This window comes from Bufo gargarizans, chromosome 5 (assembly GCF_014858855.1).
Source record: "Bufo gargarizans isolate SCDJY-AF-19 chromosome 5, ASM1485885v1, whole genome shotgun sequence".
NCBI classification, from domain to species: domain Eukaryota; kingdom Metazoa; phylum Chordata; class Amphibia; order Anura; family Bufonidae; genus Bufo; species Bufo gargarizans.
Genome location: NC_058084.1, coordinates 347,944,356 through 347,963,821, shown reverse-complemented (window position 1 = coordinate 347,963,821; position 19,466 = coordinate 347,944,356). Strand labels below are relative to the sequence as shown.

The 19,466-nt window shown below is 37.3% G+C and overlaps 1 protein-coding gene and 2 long non-coding RNA genes across 11 annotated transcripts in view; 2 read left to right on the top strand and 1 right to left on the bottom strand.

The window, feature by feature from the left end:
• Positions 1-600: 600 nt before the first annotated feature.
• LOC122939641 lies at positions 601-3,087 on the top strand. Its single transcript, XR_006390130.1, has 2 exons — positions 601-897; positions 2,583-3,087. It is a non-coding gene; the product is annotated as an uncharacterized LOC122939641 (long non-coding RNA).
• Positions 3,017-19,466, bottom strand: part of HOXA3 (homeobox A3) — a 45,267-nt gene continuing 28,817 nt past the window's right edge. For 8 of the 9 annotated variants that reach the window (XM_044295757.1, XM_044295759.1, XM_044295755.1 and 5 more), the window contains 2 exons: positions 8,751-9,323; positions 3,017-4,431 (listed from right to left, as the gene is read on the bottom strand). In XM_044295757.1, coding sequence (XP_044151692.1) covers positions 3,659-4,431; positions 8,751-9,207 — 1,230 coding nt within the window. In that variant the 5' untranslated portion in view covers positions 9,208-9,323 and the 3' untranslated portion in view covers positions 3,017-3,658. Of the gene's footprint in view, positions 4,432-8,750; positions 9,324-11,920; positions 12,038-19,466 lie in introns of those variants that run through there. The other variant, XM_044295761.1, reaches the window with a different exon arrangement.
• On the top strand, positions 12,124-18,158 carry LOC122939640. The gene is made up of 3 exons (XR_006390129.1): positions 12,124-12,247; positions 13,260-13,435; positions 17,029-18,158. It is a non-coding gene; the product is annotated as an uncharacterized LOC122939640 (long non-coding RNA).

Here is a 19,466-nt window from a genome sequence, read left to right as displayed (position 1 = left end):
TTGAGGTAATGAGTGTTTGTGGATACACAGAACAAGGTGAGTGTTTTTTTTTTCTCTACTGCACTAGATTGTGGTGAGGATAATAATCTGTGGACACATTCATCTAATCTTACTAGGTGTCTACAATATAAAGTTGATAGCACAATATTTTTGTATAAACTGCATCTATACATATTTACACGTGTGTATATAGAAAGACCTAATGAGTGTACCTGCATGTATATACAGTGCACATAGATGCAACTTATAGAATATACATTATTTTTCTATTCTTATTTCATTTCTTTTGATTAATATAAATAAAATGTGTTTACACATTGCACATATATTCATAGCAGATATATATGTGTGTGTGTGTGTGTGTATATATATATATATATATATATATATATATATATATATGTGTGTGTGTGTGCCTATAGCTACATCTTTATTTTTACAAAGATCTAACAATAAAGCCATTCATCTCTCCCATTTCTAGTTTACAGGCATTAATTGCTGATTTGGTAGTAATTGTACTGAGCGTTCACATTAATAATCAATTTCAGATGATCCCTATAAACTGACAAGAAATATTTCGATCCTGAAAATATCTCCCATAAAATAGCATTTTAGCCGCAGCTTGCAGGAGACTATAGGAACACAAGGCAGTAGTAGATGGAAGGTTTTTAATTTTCTTGCTTTTATTCCAAACAAAGCTGGAAGGAAGTCTGTGCGTGATCAATCTTTCTTGCCAAATGGTTTGACAGCTTCTGGCCCTAAAGATCACATTTAAAGCTTCTTGTTTCTTCCAAGATCAAATGTTACTGGGAAAGAGGTTTCAGGGAGAAATGCAGCTAAAGAAGAGCTAGTAAAACTTCTCCTTGCTTGTTTTCTTGGGATATATCCACATGGCAGGTATGGCACCTTTCTTTTGTATTATTTCCAGGCATGGTCTCCATAGAAAGCTGGGAATTAAAAAATACTCTGAATAGGTGGATGTGTGCAGCTGTTGTGGGTCTAATGTGTGTGGGTGTGAGGATTTCTAATATCCAGGCTCCCTTACGCTGTGGCAGGAAACAAAGAATTTCACTGTGTCCACATTAAATCTTTTCATTGTTAATAATATAATAATAATATAATATCATCAAACAAAATTCATCTAGCAATTTACAAATGTTGATTTCCATTTTACCCATAGAGCAGGGACAAGACGATTCATGTTTAGATTGTCCAGCAACATACAATGTGCCTACGACATATGGTAACCAGAAGCAGCATTAAAATAATTCATCATGTCCTTCAGTCCAACATCCAGGCCCCTGAGGATAATTATTTAGCACAAAAAGAGGTTTATGCTCTACACTACTCTGAAGTCTAATTAATATATACAAACAAATCGTGTGTGTGTATATATATATATATATATATATATATATACAGATATATATATTACATACCCACACATATATTGCACACATATCTATATTACATACACACAAACACACATATATTACACCCACACATATATATTACATACACACATATATTACACACACATATATTACACATACACACACATATATTACACATACACACATATATTACATACACACATATTACATACACACATATATTACACACACATTCACATATATTACACACACATATATTATATACACATATTCACACACACATATATTACATACACACATATATATTACATACACACATATATTGCACACACATGTATTACATACACACACATATATATTACATAAACATATATATTACACACACATATTCACACACACACACATATATATATTACATACACACACATATATTACACACACATATATATTACATACACACAAACACATATATTACATACACAGATATTACACACACATTCACACAGGCACACATATATATTACATACACAAATATATTACATGCACACATATATTACATACACACATATATTACATGCACACATATATTGCACACACACATTCACATATCTCACACACACACACACACACACACACATTCACACATTCACAGAGATCTCAGGCTTTAAGTGCACAGGTAACAAGATACTTGACACGATGCTATGGCGCCTTCCACTTATCCTGATTTATTCCAGAATATGGCATTCCTTATCTTTTACTCCCTTCAGTTAAACGTATTTATTTGTTTAAATGAAGGATGATATTTATAGGAATTATATGATTATATATATGCATTTAGTAATGTATCGTGATAAAAGTCTGAAGTATAGGAATATACACTCTTGCAATGGAATAAAACAAATTATACAGGTTAAACTGGTTGCAGCAAGACATTTCAGGTCAAATAGTTTATAATACCACCATGATGTCTATGTACACACACACACATATATATAGTCTGCCTATCGCTCCTTCTTTATATACAGATATATATTTTTTTGCTATATAGAGCTATCCCACTATGTCCCCTCCCTGTCTTCAGTGTTCTCACACATCTGCCCACATCCTTTGATTTGTTTGATTTGGTATTTTGCCCCTTTTGTGTCTATCTCCTCTTTTTATTTTTTTATTTTTTATCTAACAACAAAGCCACCCACAGAAATGTCCATTACCAGGGAAAAGTGTAGGAGTGAAATGTGCAGTTTCTTACAATGAGCACCACCAGAAGAGGCAGAGGGAAGAAATCATTCCTTGTGAACAGATGCCTGGGAGCTGATGCTGCAGATTGGAGCACAACATGGCGTAAGAAGCCCATCAGCACAAAGCTATTACCTACCGGACCTCCATTATCGGCCATCTTATCAATCAACTCTCCCTCTCTCTCAGCTACAAAAGAAGCTGCTGTTTCCTTCCCTACCTTCAAATGCTGCTGCAGTGACTTGACAAGACCTTACCATGGTTGGAACTGCTTGTATTAAATATATATATATATATATATATATATATATATATATATATATATATATATATATAAACCCTTTCATGCGTGTATTTATGTATATAAAGGAATATGCAAATGCTGATATTTTATCTACCATTTTATTGCATCTTTAAAGAGAATTATTCTTTTTACCATCGTTGCCTGTGCCATTATCCCATCGAAGAAAAGTCCAGTAACCAGAGCTGACTGTATCTGCTATGTATGGTTTATAAATATGAGATGGGATAAATAAGATGTAAACAGTTCCATATATTTGTATGCAGACGAAAAATAATAATAAATTAACTGGAACTGATGCCCCAGCGTGCACACATTAATGACTATAACAATTGTAATGATCCAGGCTGATCACCCTGTTCAAGCGCTTTTTAGGATATTTGTCTAGCAATTTGAAGGAAGTGCAATAATAATTTAATTGGTTTCCCTGTGGGATAGGAAATGTAGGAACAATTCACATTTAAGAAGATATTTTCATATAAAATTTTGTTCTTATACCCTGTTTGATAAAAGTGTCGATTAGAATACAAAGATATCTGCTCCAGGTAGTGTTCATAGTAGGTGACTGGGACTATGCAAAACAATAAAATAAAATAAAAACACAAAGAATTCAACTCATTTTGCAGACCAAAAAAAAAAGTAAAAAATATAAAATAAGGGAATTATTTGAATTATAGGTAGAAAAAAATAAGAATGTCATCGATGTCCCCTACACATATTGGTGTCTTTACAAATGTGTCAACTTGGGTGCTTCCTGAATTCTTCCCTGAGAGCTATGATGAGAAGATAATTCTGTATAGGAGGGGTGGGTGTCACAAGGTCCATGGTGGTGACTACTGTTCATGGATCCTGGTCCATTGTAGTCCATGTTGGAGGAGGAATGAGTCAGATGAGTTAGACCAAACATGGAGGGCCCTGAATTAGTCATGGATTCCACATAATTGCTCCCTACATAAACGGGGCTTCCCTGTACATGAGGATTGCCATAACCACCACTGGCTTGGAGTGGATGAGGGTCATATTCTGGGGTGACAGCAGCAGTTCCTGTGTATCTCTTCTGATGAGGGGGGCAGCTGTTATGATGAGGGCTGGGGTATGGAGCAGGCACACCATAGGAGTTTGGGTGGGGTTTGTTAAAGGCTGGGGGAGACTGAGGCTCATAAGGGACACTGTTTACCAGAGAATGCATAGAGTTCAGATAACCCCCAACAGCTGGAGGTACAGGGCTCCGGCATGGTGAGGGGCCTCCCGATGACGTCATCATGGACTTTCCTTTTTGATCCTTTTTGTATTTCATGCGACGATTCTGGAACCAGATCTTGATTTGCCTCTCTGTGAGGTTGAGCAAGTTTGCCATCTCCACCCTCCTGGGCCTGCACAGGTATCTGTTAAAATGGAACTCCTTTTCCAGTTCTACCAGCTGGGCGCTTGTGTAAGCGGTGCGGGCTCTTTTGGAAGAAGATTGCCCGGGGGGACTTTTGTCACCAGCACAACTCTCACCTGCAGGGACCATCAAATAAATCATCACAACATAAACTTATGCAATGATCACCCACAGAGAGTCAACCACAAAGCAAACTAATAGGTGTCTCTTAGGCAGCCAATGCCAGATAATGGAATACAAGGGTACTTGTCACATTCTATATGCAGTCCAATAGGCAGCAGGTCAATTTAGGGGAGGGAACTGTGCAGATTGATATATAGTTTTGTGGGAAAATATCCAGTGTAAGGCCTCATGCACACGACCGTAGTTCACTTCAATGGGGCCACAAAAGATGCGGACAGCACTCCGTGTGCTGTCCGTAACCGTTGCACCGTTCCGTAAGCCCCGCAAAAATATAACATGTCCTATTCTTGTCCGTTTTGCGGACAAGAATAGGCATTTCTACAATGGGCCGCCCATTGCGCAAATTACAGGAGGCACATGGGCGGCTGTAGTTTTTTGCAGATCCGCGGTTTGGGGGCCCGCAAAAAACGGAACGGTCGTGTGCATGAGGCCTTACTTTTATTTTATTGATTTAATCCCAGCTTGTTGTGTGCTTAAGAGTCCAGTGGGTGGTCCTACTGGTGATTGACAGGTTTTTCTCTAGGCACAGTTATATATGGAAGGCTGTCAATCACAAAGTAAGACCCTCCACTGGACTATTAGGCCTCATGCACACGAACGTTGTTTGTTTCTGTGTCCGTTCCTTTTTTTTGCAGATAGGATGCGGACCCATTCACTTCAATGGGTCCGCAAAAAAAGGGCGGACAGCACACCATGTGCTGTCCGCATCAGTATGTCCGTTCCATAGCCCCCTAAAAAAAATAGTGCATGTCCTATTTTTTTCTAATTTGCGGACAAGGATAGGCATTATTACAATGGATCCGCAAAAATAACGCAATTTGCGGACGGCAAAACACATACGGTCGTGTGCATGAGGCCTTAGGCAGACATTTAAAGAGGACCCTTCACCACAAAATGAGGTGCACTTTGCAGGCAGCAGGTTATGGAGCAAGAGGTGCTGAGCAGATTGATATATACTTTGGTGAGAAAAGATTTAATTTTTACATTTATATCTGTTTTTTGCCACTTCAGTTGTACATGGGAAGATGTTATTGATAGCATTCTCTGTGTAAGGCCTCATGCACACGAATGTATATTCTTTCTGTGTCCGTTTCATTATTTTTTTTCGGACCGTATACGGAACAATTCATTTCAATGGGTCCGCAAAAAAAACTGAAGGTAATCCGTTTGCATTCTGTTTCCATATGTCCATATTTCCGATCCACAAAAAAATAGAACATGTCCTATTAGGCCTCTTGCACACGAACGTTGTGTGCCTGTGGCCGTATTGGGGCCCGCATATGACGGGTCTACAATACACAGGCACCGGCCCGTGTGCACTCCGCATCATGGATGTGGACCCTTTCACTTGAATGGGTCCGCAATCACGGAGATGCGGAACGGAAGCACGGATTGGAACCCCACGGAAGCAAAACAGAGTGCTTCCGTGGTGTTTCTGTCCGTGCCTCCGCACTGCAAAAAAATAGAACTTGTTCTATTTTTTTGCGATGCAGACGGATCATGGACCCATTCAAGTTGAATGGGTCTTAATCTGTCCCGACCGCAAATTGCAGTCCCCAATGCACAGAACAGACCCACAACGGCCGTGTGCAAAAGGCCTTATTGTCCGCATTACGGACAAAGATAGGACTGTTCTATCAGGGGGGCCAGCTGCTTTGTTCCGCAAAATACGAAATGCACACAGACGTCATCCGTATTTTTGCGGACTGCAAAATACATACGGTCGTGTGCAAGAGGCCTAAGTATGTTTACAGAGATAGTCAGTGACTGGTAGCTGTACAGGGATCCTTAAGCATAGAAAGAGCCGAGGTTTAATTGTGTAAATTACAGATTTTATCGGATCTTTTCACACAAAACTATATATTAGTGTGCTCAGTTTATCTTGCTGTATAACATGCTAAAGATTTAGTGATCACAGGTCATCTTTAAGTGAATAAAATACAAATTATATAGAATCTTTCCCCATAAAACTATAGATAGATAGATAGATAGATAGATAGATAGATAGATAGACTGACAGACATCTATATTCATCTGCTTTCTCTATAACATGCTTCCTTAGAATACATGTGGAAAAATTCAAATATAAATAAATAAATAAAAACGTATATGTCTATGTCTAAAGTTCATATTTTTGAGGGGATGAGAACATTACTGTCATTACAATTCACACAAGTTTTAACCACCTAGCTTTCCCAGGCTTCTGAAGGGCAATGTATGCCATGCACATGAAATGGGATATAGCATAGCTAGGCATAGGTAAGCAGCCATGGCAGTCAGGAAGCAAAGAAAGCTGTGTGGAGGCTGTAATACTGGGCAAATAAATATTTATAATAATAAAATATTACTAAATAATAATTGAAATTATGACCAGAAAATTGCAGACTTAATATGCTAGACTATTTTATTGAGTGTGTGCATCAACAGAAAAAAAATAATACTAATAGTAGTAATAATAATAAAAACAGCAGCAGCAACAACAGTATTTTTAGTCCTATTTTCTGGTTAAAGTAAATGCTGCATGAAGCTGCCTGACCGACCTGCTTGCTGAACGCCACATGGAAGCTGCTGTGTGTGAACAGAGGGCTGCACTCCCTGCCCACTGCTATGTATCAGAGCAACCCAAGAAGCCAGATGGTAATGACAACCGAGCTGCTCTGCCAAGTCAGCTCCATGTTATGGTTATAGACACAAGGTGATGCATTCAAATGCTGGTGTGAAATATACACAGTCAAAAAAAAATCTCCTATCTGGAAACACCTGCATAAGCCTCCAATATTCACATTTTCCAACCTAAACATCTCTATAGGGTAAAGGAGGAATCTGGAGAACTTTACACGTCTAGAACTGTCTATTAATCCTAACATCCCCCAATAATATGGGTAAGGAAAAGAACTGATTTCGTGCATTGTCACTCCCAAGAAGAAGAACACATTAGAAACCTTGGCCATGCTACAGGAGTCTAGCAGAAAGGCTACCGCGCATGCCCACACGGAAGTAACCAGGAGCAGAGAGAAGGAGGAGGAGGGATAGGGGAGCAGGAGAAAGCAAGGAAATAAGGAAGAGACAGAGGGAGACATTGCAGCCTATTGGGGTTTTCTATATTCTGCAAATCTCCAAACTACATAGATCCAGGGACTTGTCATGTATGTTTAATTCTCCAAACTGCAACTATGAAACTAGCTGAGCTGTCAGGAACTCATCATACAGGAACAGAGAATGGCAGCTCCTCTATATTAGATGGGATCCAATTATATCCAATAATTATATAAAATAAATTAATTGTCATTAGTGCAGCTGCTATATGACTGACAGTGTTGTCTCCATCTCGGCTCTTATCACAGTCCCTGGGAATGATGGAGCTACTGAATACTAGTATTAGTAGTAGTAGTAGAAGTAATCATTATTAGTATTAGCATTAAGTTAAAAACCTTTGATAGTACTCTCTGAATGGGGCATGTCAGTACAGCAGTTTTTGTTTCTACAGCTGTAGATTTGCTAGAAGTTATTTTATTTTAGTATTAATAGGGGCAACAGTGATATTAGGGCCTGTAGTAGTTATAGTAGTAATAATAGATGAATACCACATGCATTGTCCTCCAAATTATTACTCACAGCTTGATATTTTCAAATATTATCTAAATGCATCCATGTGAGGAGGATAGTAATTTATAATTAAGGAAATATAGGATTTAAGCGTCCCAAATATTATAACACTACAGAATGCTTCTAAAAACAGCTTATTAGTGTCTGTATATGTTATGTCATGTTATAAGACATAGATAGATGAAAGATTATCGATAGATAGATAGATAGATAGATAGATAGATAGATTCAATTAGATAGATAGAAATTAAGATACAATATAAATAGATCGATATACAGATAGATATAGTTAGGATATATATAGCTAGACAGACTTAAGATAGATAGATAGATAGATAGATAGACTTAAGATAGATAGACTTAAGATAGATAGATAGACTTAAGATAGATAGATAGACTTAAGATAGATAGATAGATAGATAGATAGATAGACTTAATTATTTTGCACTGGGACTCAGTACAATTCACAGTAGGCCAATAAAACCACTGTTTGTCCTCAGGTGTCTCAATAAAGATTTGATGAAAGGGTTAATGTACAATTTTACCTTCCAGCATTTAACGCTATAAGTGCCACCCTGCAAGTCAGCTCCAGCTGCCATGAAAGCTGTGCCTCAGGTGTGGGGAGAGGAGAAGGTGGTGACATTACCTGAGCTGGAGTTTCCTCCTGCTGCTGCTGCTGCTGCTGCTGCTCCTGCTGCTGTTGTTGCTTTTTGCTTAGTGTTCTGCCGAGATTCCTTCATCCAGGGGAAGATCTGCTTGGACATTGTGGGTGAGGAGATACCGGTGGCTTTGGAGGTGGAGGTGATGGCTGCATTATTGGCATGTTGGTCAGGTGGGGACACAGAGGGTGGTGTAGGCTGCTGCTGCTGCTGCTGCTCTTGGCTTGATTGACTATTGATGGCTCTCATACAACTCTCATTGATGTCAATGGCTTTGTGATGTGGCACTGTGCTGCCAGGTGACTGCAGAGAGCAGGCAGGTCGATGATAGTCACTTTCCAAGGGATATTGCTGCTGACTTGCATTATAGGTGTAACCATTGGCTCCTGGGTAGGGGTATCCACCATAGATCGCAGAGCTGTCGTAGTAGGTCGCTTTTTGCATTTCGTTGTTTCCCAATATTTATTTCACAAACTGACAGGGTCCTGACACCCGTAAAGAATAACATTGGCACCCTGAGTCACGTGGTGCTGCTCCTCCAATGGCCTCTGTGGTCAGACCTGTGGTGGAGAAGAAGCAAGTTACAGTCAGGAGATGGGAGAGATCCATCTTACTTACAATAGCTAAGTGACATGAAAGCCAGCAAGGAAAAAGTGCTCAGCAATATTGAGAACTGTGTATTAAGATGATAGGGCTGCTCACTAACGTCCAACTAATTCACACTCTCCCAGAAATTACACTTCAATACAGTGTGAATGAGTACATCACAGGTCAGAGTGAGAACAGCCCTCCCCTACCTACCACAGCAGACACTACCCTGGGCACACACAAGCAACCATTTATGGAGCCCTGCTAATAAATATCATATCATAGGTATACATATAGATACATATTATATGTGTTTCATAATCAGTCGTCAATCTGCACTTTCCACATATACAATATTGCATTAGGTTTTGTTAAGCTTTTATATTTCATATAGATGCTTTTACTACTCTCCTCCACACTTATGCGGTCCTCAGTGCCCCTTTTAATCTGATCTATCTCATGTTGAACAGATAACCTTAGCTCTAGGGCCGCATTGTAAATCACAAGTTATTGCTCACACAGAGCACAGTATTGACTCTGTAAATACTCGTTTATCAAGGAACAGATATAGCCTCCTAAGCACAGGCCTACAAAGCAATATGTTACCTGCAGCTCAATTGCCTCCTTACAATTACCTCCATATCCTCTAATTAAAGTATGCAATAGATAATGTGAATAAATAATGCTATACGAATGAAAAAAAAGTTTATATATATATATATATATATATATATATATTTATTTATTTATTTATAGAGTAGTAACATTTTTAAAGTTTTAAACATTTTTTGATTGCTTTTATGCATTTGTATCACTTGAATATCAACTTGTAACCTCTGTTTTTACATTGGATACAGTACAATACAATGTCTGCATCTTTATACTACAAAATATCAAATATAGCAGCAGAGAAATATTCAGCATAGACATATTTTATGAATATAAAGGAATATGATCCTTTAATGAGCAGCAGAATAATGTAGACAATATTTTCAGTTGATAATTTAGTTACTCTCATCTGAACTCTTATATCCTAGACTCTGATGCTTTGCATTTGTATTTATATCCTTTTTTTTATTATTCCATGATATGTATGCCTAGATGCAACATTGATACCTCACTATGAAATTTGTCCTGTACATTTATTCTGCATTATATATATTTTAAATAATAAAATAAAAAGCACGTTTCTAATAAGATGAGCATATTAATAAACAACATTAAAAAAAAAAGTCAACTGCCTTGTATTGTGATTAGTCCTCACATGAAATGTACACAATTCTACCTGTTAAAACATGATGGATCTGAAAAAACACCAGGAACCAGAAAGACCAGCAGCGTTCATCTCCATGACCACGGCATGAACTTTCTGTGCAACCCCTAACGATAATAGGTTCTGTCTTTGCAACTGCTCTGTAATTTGATGTATGGGGGTCATTTGGCTAGAGAGAGAGTAGATGATGGAAACACAAGCCATAAAATACTTCTAGGATCTTGTCTATCTTTTGTTAAATCTTCATGTTTACCTATCTCAAAATAACTATTTAAACTAGACATACAACACAAAAGCAAAGCATTAAAATGCCCAGGAAAGCAAACAGTATAGAATTGAAAAAAGCTACATTTCTGACGTTTCCTTTTTACAAAAAAAGCAAAAAAACAACTTAGAAAGATTGTAAATTAAATACTATATACATCATATATTAAAACTGTGTGTGTTGGGGTGTGTAATGTTATATCTATACTTACACATGTTATACATATTAATAGAATAATATAGTTGCTCTTATTTGAATTACAACAGAATTCAATGTGAACAATGTGTACAGGTACAAACAAAAACTTTGTCTTCAATGTTTCATTATTGTTGCATATGAAAATTATATGAATAAAGTCACCTAGAGGATCAATATTTTATAACCCTGATGCCTCTCCATTCTCTAGGGCTGATGTGCCATTACCGCTGCTACAAGCCTATCAGACCTTCCAAGGCCAATGAAATATTTCATATAGAACATACGTAGAAATAGCAAGCAACTAAATATATATATATATATATATATATATATATATATATCAAACTACTGGGCCGGTGCTATCAAATATATATAATCACCCCACCATGTTTAGCATCCCTGGGTAGTGCTTCCTAAAATATTCAATACTAGATACTAAAGTTCTTCGATTTTATTACATTCGCAAATTGCAAAAATAGTATTTCAAAAGTATTAAAAAAAATCTCTTAAAAATGTAATCATGATCAGGTAATGTTAGAGAATGATCAATATTAAATGCCTTTGTTCTACCGCATGGAGATGAAATATAAAATGTTTAAGGGATTAATAACAAAAGAAATAAGTAATCTCTGAGATTCAGGGCTCAGATATGGCAAGAAACTGTGGAGACCAGAAAGGAGCCTGTATTAGCAAACTATACGTATCAGTCATTTCTTGAAAGGAAGCTTGAGCTTGTGAACTCTTCTTGAACCGAGATTTAAGACTATGGTCATAAATCACTGGGACATAAACTCCACCATTCACAAGTGATAGAGGATTTCTGGCCGTCTTACCTTGGATTCTGACGACTGATGCAGAACACAGCAGACTTGTTCTCTAGTTCGGGCTCCAGAACCAGCAGATCTGGGTCCCCCCCCACCACCACCCTTCTTATGTTCTGGGCATCATGAAGGGGGCAAGGATAGTACCAGCAGCACCTCTCCTGCTCTGTCACCTACAAGCACCAGGATGAGGACAGCCTTCAGGAAACCTCAACAAGAAATGTCTGCCAAAAAAAACTGGACAACCCCTAAGGTTACATATGGGCGACCCCGGTCACCAAGATAAGAGCTATCAACTCTCAGGGCTTCTCCAAGTGTAGTTCCACAGACACAAAAATGGTATGTTTCTTACTAATATTGCCTGCTGAATGATGCTAGATTCCAGGGAGAATATTCATCTGGGAACAGGGATGTGTGGGGGGAGAAAAAAAAAGGAGAAAGACATTTAAAGTCTAGGGAGATGGGGTAGACATGGAAAGAAAAATAAAATAACATGAAAAAATGGAGGGAGGAGTATCCAGGACCCTGTGAAAGGAGGAGGCACTGTGGTTCTGGAAAATTATGCTAATGAAGAAGACAGCCTCGGTGCAACATGGGATCTACTGCTCTTTCATTAATTCTCTAATTTATCTCACGAATGTATCTTGTGGCTTGAGCTTCTTCTTGAATATTCCGAATGAGAAATAAACTGTGAATTCTAGATGAGGCCATACATGTCTGATCTGGTGGTGACCTATTAAAGTGCTACAGAAATATCAAATGCCTGTGAAATCCAGGCAGAAAGCCCGTGATATATGACTACAGATTGGCCAATCTATATGAAATATACCTATAGAAACATGAGCTTTTTTTTTTTTTTTTTTTTTTTAGACACGATCTTAGTATTTTTCAGTAGGGATTAACAAGCCTGGAGGTTCTTCTGAGAAATGGTTTAGCCCAAACCAGGTGTTAAAAAAAAATCTAAGATGAATGTTTCAAACTATTGTGAGGAAGAATAATGCTATGAAGGCATGGGATAAGGCACAGACATAAAGGGCTATAAGACCGGGTGGCCTTTTCTGCATACCAATGGTTTTTTTGTCATTTATGGGCAGACAAGATTTATGGCACCATGCACTAGGGCTGTAAACGGGGCATTAAAACCTAGAAACACTTGCTCCTCATGGCATATTGCAATGGCAGCACATGAAAGGAGGCAGCGTAGGAGGAGAAGGGTGGAAGAAATCCACTACTAGGCATTTCCATTGACTCCTGTGCTCGGTGTTGTATCTGATGAAAGCCACTTTGGTCAATCATTCACCCCACTACTTCTTAAATTGCTGATCTGAGCTTCTTTTTTTTATTATTTCAGTGCTGCCGGGAAAATAGCACTACCAGCCCAAGCCCTGGACATCCTACACACTAATGTCTTCCAGACTGGAGCCTGCATGAATCAGCCAAAAACACCAGGGCGATAAATAGGACTAGAAGCCATGATTATGATATGAAAGCTTTCTATCCATAGCTGGAAGATGCTCCTTACACCAGGTACAGTCTTCTGTCTTGTAAATCACTGGAGTGCGGCTCCTTGATTATTGTCTGCTGAGATTTATGGCGTCTGCTTCATGCATGCATTTATTTAGCGTTATATATCTCCAATTTAGACGAACAGATGCTTGTAAAATGTTATGTGCACAATAAAATCTTACTACCCACTGCGCCTGGCTTTATTGTATGCAATGCTTAAATCTATGGCAATCACGACTGTAATACGGATATCAGTGCAACCAACGCCGTGTGCGATATAATGCATAAGGCAGGTGAGGGATAATATCAGGTGCAAATAATGCCACCGAAATGGATATAATTTTTTAACAATCGAATATAGGAGAGTATTGTGTGTATATATAAGACAATATTGAGAGGCATCAATTATGGGAAGATGAAATGCGATCAAATATCATTCTAAATATTCTAAATATATAGGAGAGCATTGTGTATATATAAGACAAAATTGAGAGGCATCAATTATGGGAATATGAATTGCGATCAAATATCATTCTAAATATTATAAATATATAGGAGAGCATTGTGTATATATAAGACAATATTGAGAGGCATCAATTATGGGAAGATGAAATGCGATCAAATATCTTTCTAAATATTATAAATATATAGGAAAGTATTGTGTATTTATAGAAGAATATTGAGATACTGAGATGTGTCCATTTCTTCATTCTTTATGGGAATATATAAGGCAATAAAATATCATTCAAAATATTATAAATATATATAGGAGAGTATTGTGTATATATAGGAGAATACTGAGATACTGAGACGTATCTATTTCTTCATTCATCAATTATGGGAAGATATAATGCAATAAAATATCATTGTTAATAGAATTAACTTTGTTAATGTAAATATATATATATATATATATATATATATATATATATATATATATTAGAAAGATAGATAGATAGATAGATATGAAATAGATGTACAGATAGATTTTATTTTCTTCTTCTGAGCGGCCACGTCTGTAAGACATAATTGTAAAGCATTTCTAAACGTCATCTTATCAAGCTCTTCTGCCCCAATTCACCAGCTGCATAAATCAAATCTCAACACTGTGACCTTTCCTCAAGCGCCACTCATTAGTGCATGCACTTAATATCCTCACTCTCCCTATGTATTTATATGTTACTTTGTACAAATTGTAACATGCCAATACTCATATCTATAGGATATGAACAATAAGCACTCCAGCCCCAGCTGATAGTGTATAAGGGCGGCCTCTTAAAGATTATGAAAGGCACTGTGAAGTATCCAGATAGGTTATCACCATCCAGGGCGCTAGTGATGTGGTGATATAAAACTGTAAGACCTATATCCACATAATGTGACCAAATAATAGCCATGAGGATACACTCACACAACCTACTACAGAAACAAATCAACTCAAAAATAAAGCCCAACTCCAGAAGCGCCATCAGCCCTGTATTTATGAGCTCAGCTGGCAGTGGAGAGAGGATTTTTATTCCATGTGCTTTGTCTGATGATGAGTGACTGCTCAGTTCCTCAAAAGAATCACCAACAAGACTGTAGCCAACATATATTATGAGACCATTTACAAATCTACATACATGAGACATGCTCTACTAGCATCTGCAATCCATTTCTGAAGATGCTGCTCAGATCATGGAGATGAATCATCGCTCACACCCTACTAAAGCCCTACTAATGACCTTTGCCTTGGTCAACAATAACTCACACCATTCATGAACAATCAGCGGATATACCTTAGAATAAGATCCATCCTTTCAGCCCTATCAGCTTTCCAATGGGGTATCCTTGATGGTGGGATCAGGGCTGAGTACAATAAGGAGAACCTTTTGCTGGGGGTGATAAGGAGAGATACTAGAATCGCCTAATCACAGGAGAAGCCTGGCTGGCTCTCAGCTCCAAATGCTCCAGAAGGTTTTGCAGCCCTCACGTGGTTCTACGTCAAATGAAATCATTTAATTTCAAATAGGAGATGGTAAAAGAACCAGACCGTCCAGATCCAATATCTCCAAACCTTAACTATTACATAAACCCAAGAAGAAACAAGCCAAAACCCTCCAACCCCTCCCTAAAGTATTCCCAATCTGCTGTGAAAACATTCCACAACCTGAGAGGTTGACTTGTACACCCCAAAATTACTACAGTAGTTACTATAGGTAGTCAACTTACAGAGAGAACACACGGATAGATGGGTCCACGCAGTGGAAGCCTTGACTGATTACCAAGCTCAGCACATATAAGCCATTACAGCCCCATTGAGGAGAGCTTGCTACACTCCCACACATGACACATGTCCCACAGTAGAGACTAAAAGGCCTTTAATTACCTGACAAATGCAAAACTGGTCTCTCCTTCAAGTAGTTTTTTTGTTCACACTATCATGTATGTGCTTGAATGTAATAGTGAATTGGCTCTGAAATGTCTTCAGTCTTCAGAGATCCTCCTGCACAATGCTCACTACGCATTTCCTATACCAATAATTGACTAAGCCACAAAATTATAGGGTTCTCCTTAGGTTCAGCTTCGGCAAATCATTATTTTGGCTCACTGAACTACTATTCGTATATAGATGATGGATAGGCAGATATAGATAAAAGATAGATAGATAGATAGATAGATAGATAGATAGATAGATTATAGATTGACACATGGATGATAGATATGTAGATAGTAGATAGATAGATGAATAGATAATAGATTGATATATAGATACATAGATACATAGATGATAGATATTAGATGTATGGATAGATAGATAGATATTAGATGGATGGATAGATAAATATTAGATGGATGGATAGATAGATAGATTTAGCTAGATGGAGAGATAGATAGTTAGATAGATAGATAGATAGATAGATATTGGATGGATAAATGGATGGCTAGATAGATAGATAGATAGATAGAGATAGATAGATACATACATACATGCATAGATTGATTGATTGCTTGATTGATTGATAGAAAATAGATAGATAGATAAATAAATAAATACATAAATAGATAGATATATCGATAGATAGATAGATAAATATAAATAGATATATGCATGCATAGATTGATTGATAGAAAATAGATAGATATATAGATAGATAAATATAAATAGATACATGCATAGATTGATTGATAATAGATAACTAGATAGATAGATAGATAGATAGATAGATAGATAGATAGACAGACAGACAGACGAGTACACCTAGAGACCATGCCATATATCTGTAACATGGGAACACTCCAGAATAGCCACATTGCATTCATGGAAGCGAATATAACTGATTTTCTGGCCCAGACATGTCACATTGGAGCTAGTTAATGAATATCTTTTATATAATGGACCAGAGAACAAATAAAAAGCCTCCTGGCAGGAAAGGGGCGCAGGATTAATGGATAAATGATCGGCAGAGACACAGATGAGAGGCGAAGCTTTCCCCGGACCCGATCATGTGAAAAACACTTTAGCCCTGGATGTTACATGTAAGGGGAGACAATCTTTCTGTTTGGAGTTGGAGATGGCTTTAGTGCCTGTGAAATATACACTGGCTCACCTCATACATCTCTCTGCCTTCCAGAAATCGAAGATGGAAGCAGGTTTACTGGAATCGGCTGGAGATAAATCAATGTTCCTGGATGGACTCAAGTGGATCATATTCGTGCTGGTTACTTTGGGGAATTTCTGGATTGAGACTTGGCATTAGTGTTGACAAAGTTACTTGCCACACTGAGGACTGAGGGTGGGGTCCACCTAGCCATGGACTGTAAAGTTCTAATCACTGGGTGCTTTTTACACATGGAGGTTGACACTTGAGCTGTTGATGAAGGTTGTTAATTCTGCCTCAAAAAAAAATTGTGGATTGAAGATGATTTATGTTATTTTGCTTTACAGGCAGAAGTGCAAATCAGTGCAAGCCTACTGAGCACGAGGTTGACCGCCACACCACACAATGGGAGCTTTCTCTATGTTCTAGAATGGAGAGAATAGTGCAGAGGCTTATAGAAGCCAGAAGGGTCAAACTGCAAACTTTTACTGCATTGTGCTGGGAAATAGTTAATGATTTAAGGGCGAATATCTGAATGTGTTAATGTTTTAATCATTAAAAAATGCCTATATACAGGAGTAGATGATTAGATAGATATATTAGATAGATAAATAGATAGATACAGATAATAGATAGCTATTAGATAAATAGATGATAGATAGATAGATAGATAGATAGATAGATAGATAGATAGATACAGATAATATATAGCTATTAGATAAATAGATAATAGAGAAAGATATGATTTTTATTTTGCACATAGGACTTTAGGTGCACAAAATAAGGTAATTACAGATCTGGCACCACCTTTAGGACCGTGTTGAGCAGCAATATCTATGGCTGCCTCTCCCTATATATCTTTTCCTGTCTGATAATGCTGTAAGTTGTTCTGCAGTCTTACCTCCCACGTGAAATCCTTGGTAACAATTTACCATATCACAGTGGGCTTTGTTATTTAATAAACTTTTTTTTTTAGAACAGTTTAATCTGTAAGTATTATACTATAATATAGTGGAGATGAAGGTTTTAGTTTAGCATTGTGAAGCCAGCTTACCATAGATGAAAATATGTATCATTTCGGAGATGTATGATTTTATTCTTAATTTCTTTAAATTTATTGCTCATGATTAGTGGGACAGGTGTGAACAAAAGAGAATCAATAAAGGTGTCAGCAGGGCCACTTACTGCTGCGTGTGAAGGAGATTTTATTACCGGTTTAAATATCATGGAGAAAAGAAAACAACACATTTGGGTAGAGAAGCTGCAAATGCAAAAAAAAAGTGTTCTTAAAGCAAAATGACATCATATGCACCGTAGTCTCTGCTTGAAATAGTCAAATCTACTTTAAGAAACAAAGCTCTGTCCCAAACAAACTAACATCATGCAAATGTAATATTTCCAACAACAGAGAAACACATCTGCACTGAGCAGCCTCAGGAAACTTCCTATTTGGATGTCAACTTGAGAATGGCAAATAAATCATCAAGCTGAACCCTTTGTCCTGTTGAATTGCTGGAAAGAATATTCGCATGCCCAATGCCTCCTTAAATATCACTATTTCTGGTTAGCTACCTGCAAAGACCTTGGTTTTCGAAAGCCAAGTGTGCTAAAGTAATTCAGTCATATCTATATCATAAAGTCAAATAGCACATGAGTTATAATTCTTTACATGCAACATATGCACGAGAAAAAAAAAGAAAGAAAGAAAGAAAGAGAGAGAGAGAGAAAGAAAGAAAGAAAGAAAGAAAGAAAGAAAGAAAGAAAGAAAGAGAAAAAAAAGAAAGAAAGAAAGAGAAAGAAAATGTAAACAGGGTCGTAGATAAACCATAACTATGAATAGAGAGAGACAGGCAGGCAGATGGACAGAAAAAAAAAAGATAGAAAGGACAGAGATACAGATAGATAGATAAATAGATAGATAAATCTATACAAGATAGATGGATAAATAGATATAGATGATAGTGAGACCCTGCTATGCTTCACACAAATATTTTAGCAATTTTATCCTTTTCAACAAGAATCATATGATACAACAGGACAAAACTGCTAATGTTTTTAGTCTAAGATGTTACCATGACCATTCCTTTTCCCTCAGCCCTACGGCCATACCAGGAAGCTTTTTACATTTTGTCTAGATGAATATACACAGCTTTGTACTTAACTGACCTTACAGGACTTGTCAGATTTTCAACACTGCAGTAGTGAACTAACTTTTATTGGTTCTCCCCCAGGATTTTTTACTTTAAGGAAGAGAAAGTATATACAAATCTACCCATCCTTCTATGAACTCTCTACTTCTTCTACTGTCTATTCCACATGCAAGCATGCACACACAGAGGGATTTTCTATATTCTATCTACAGTATATATCCCACATATGTATATATAGTATTTTAGTTCCTCTATCTAGCTTCCTTCCCATACACTGTGTCTATTTCCCTTCCTGGCATAACTATCATATTTTCTTCTTGC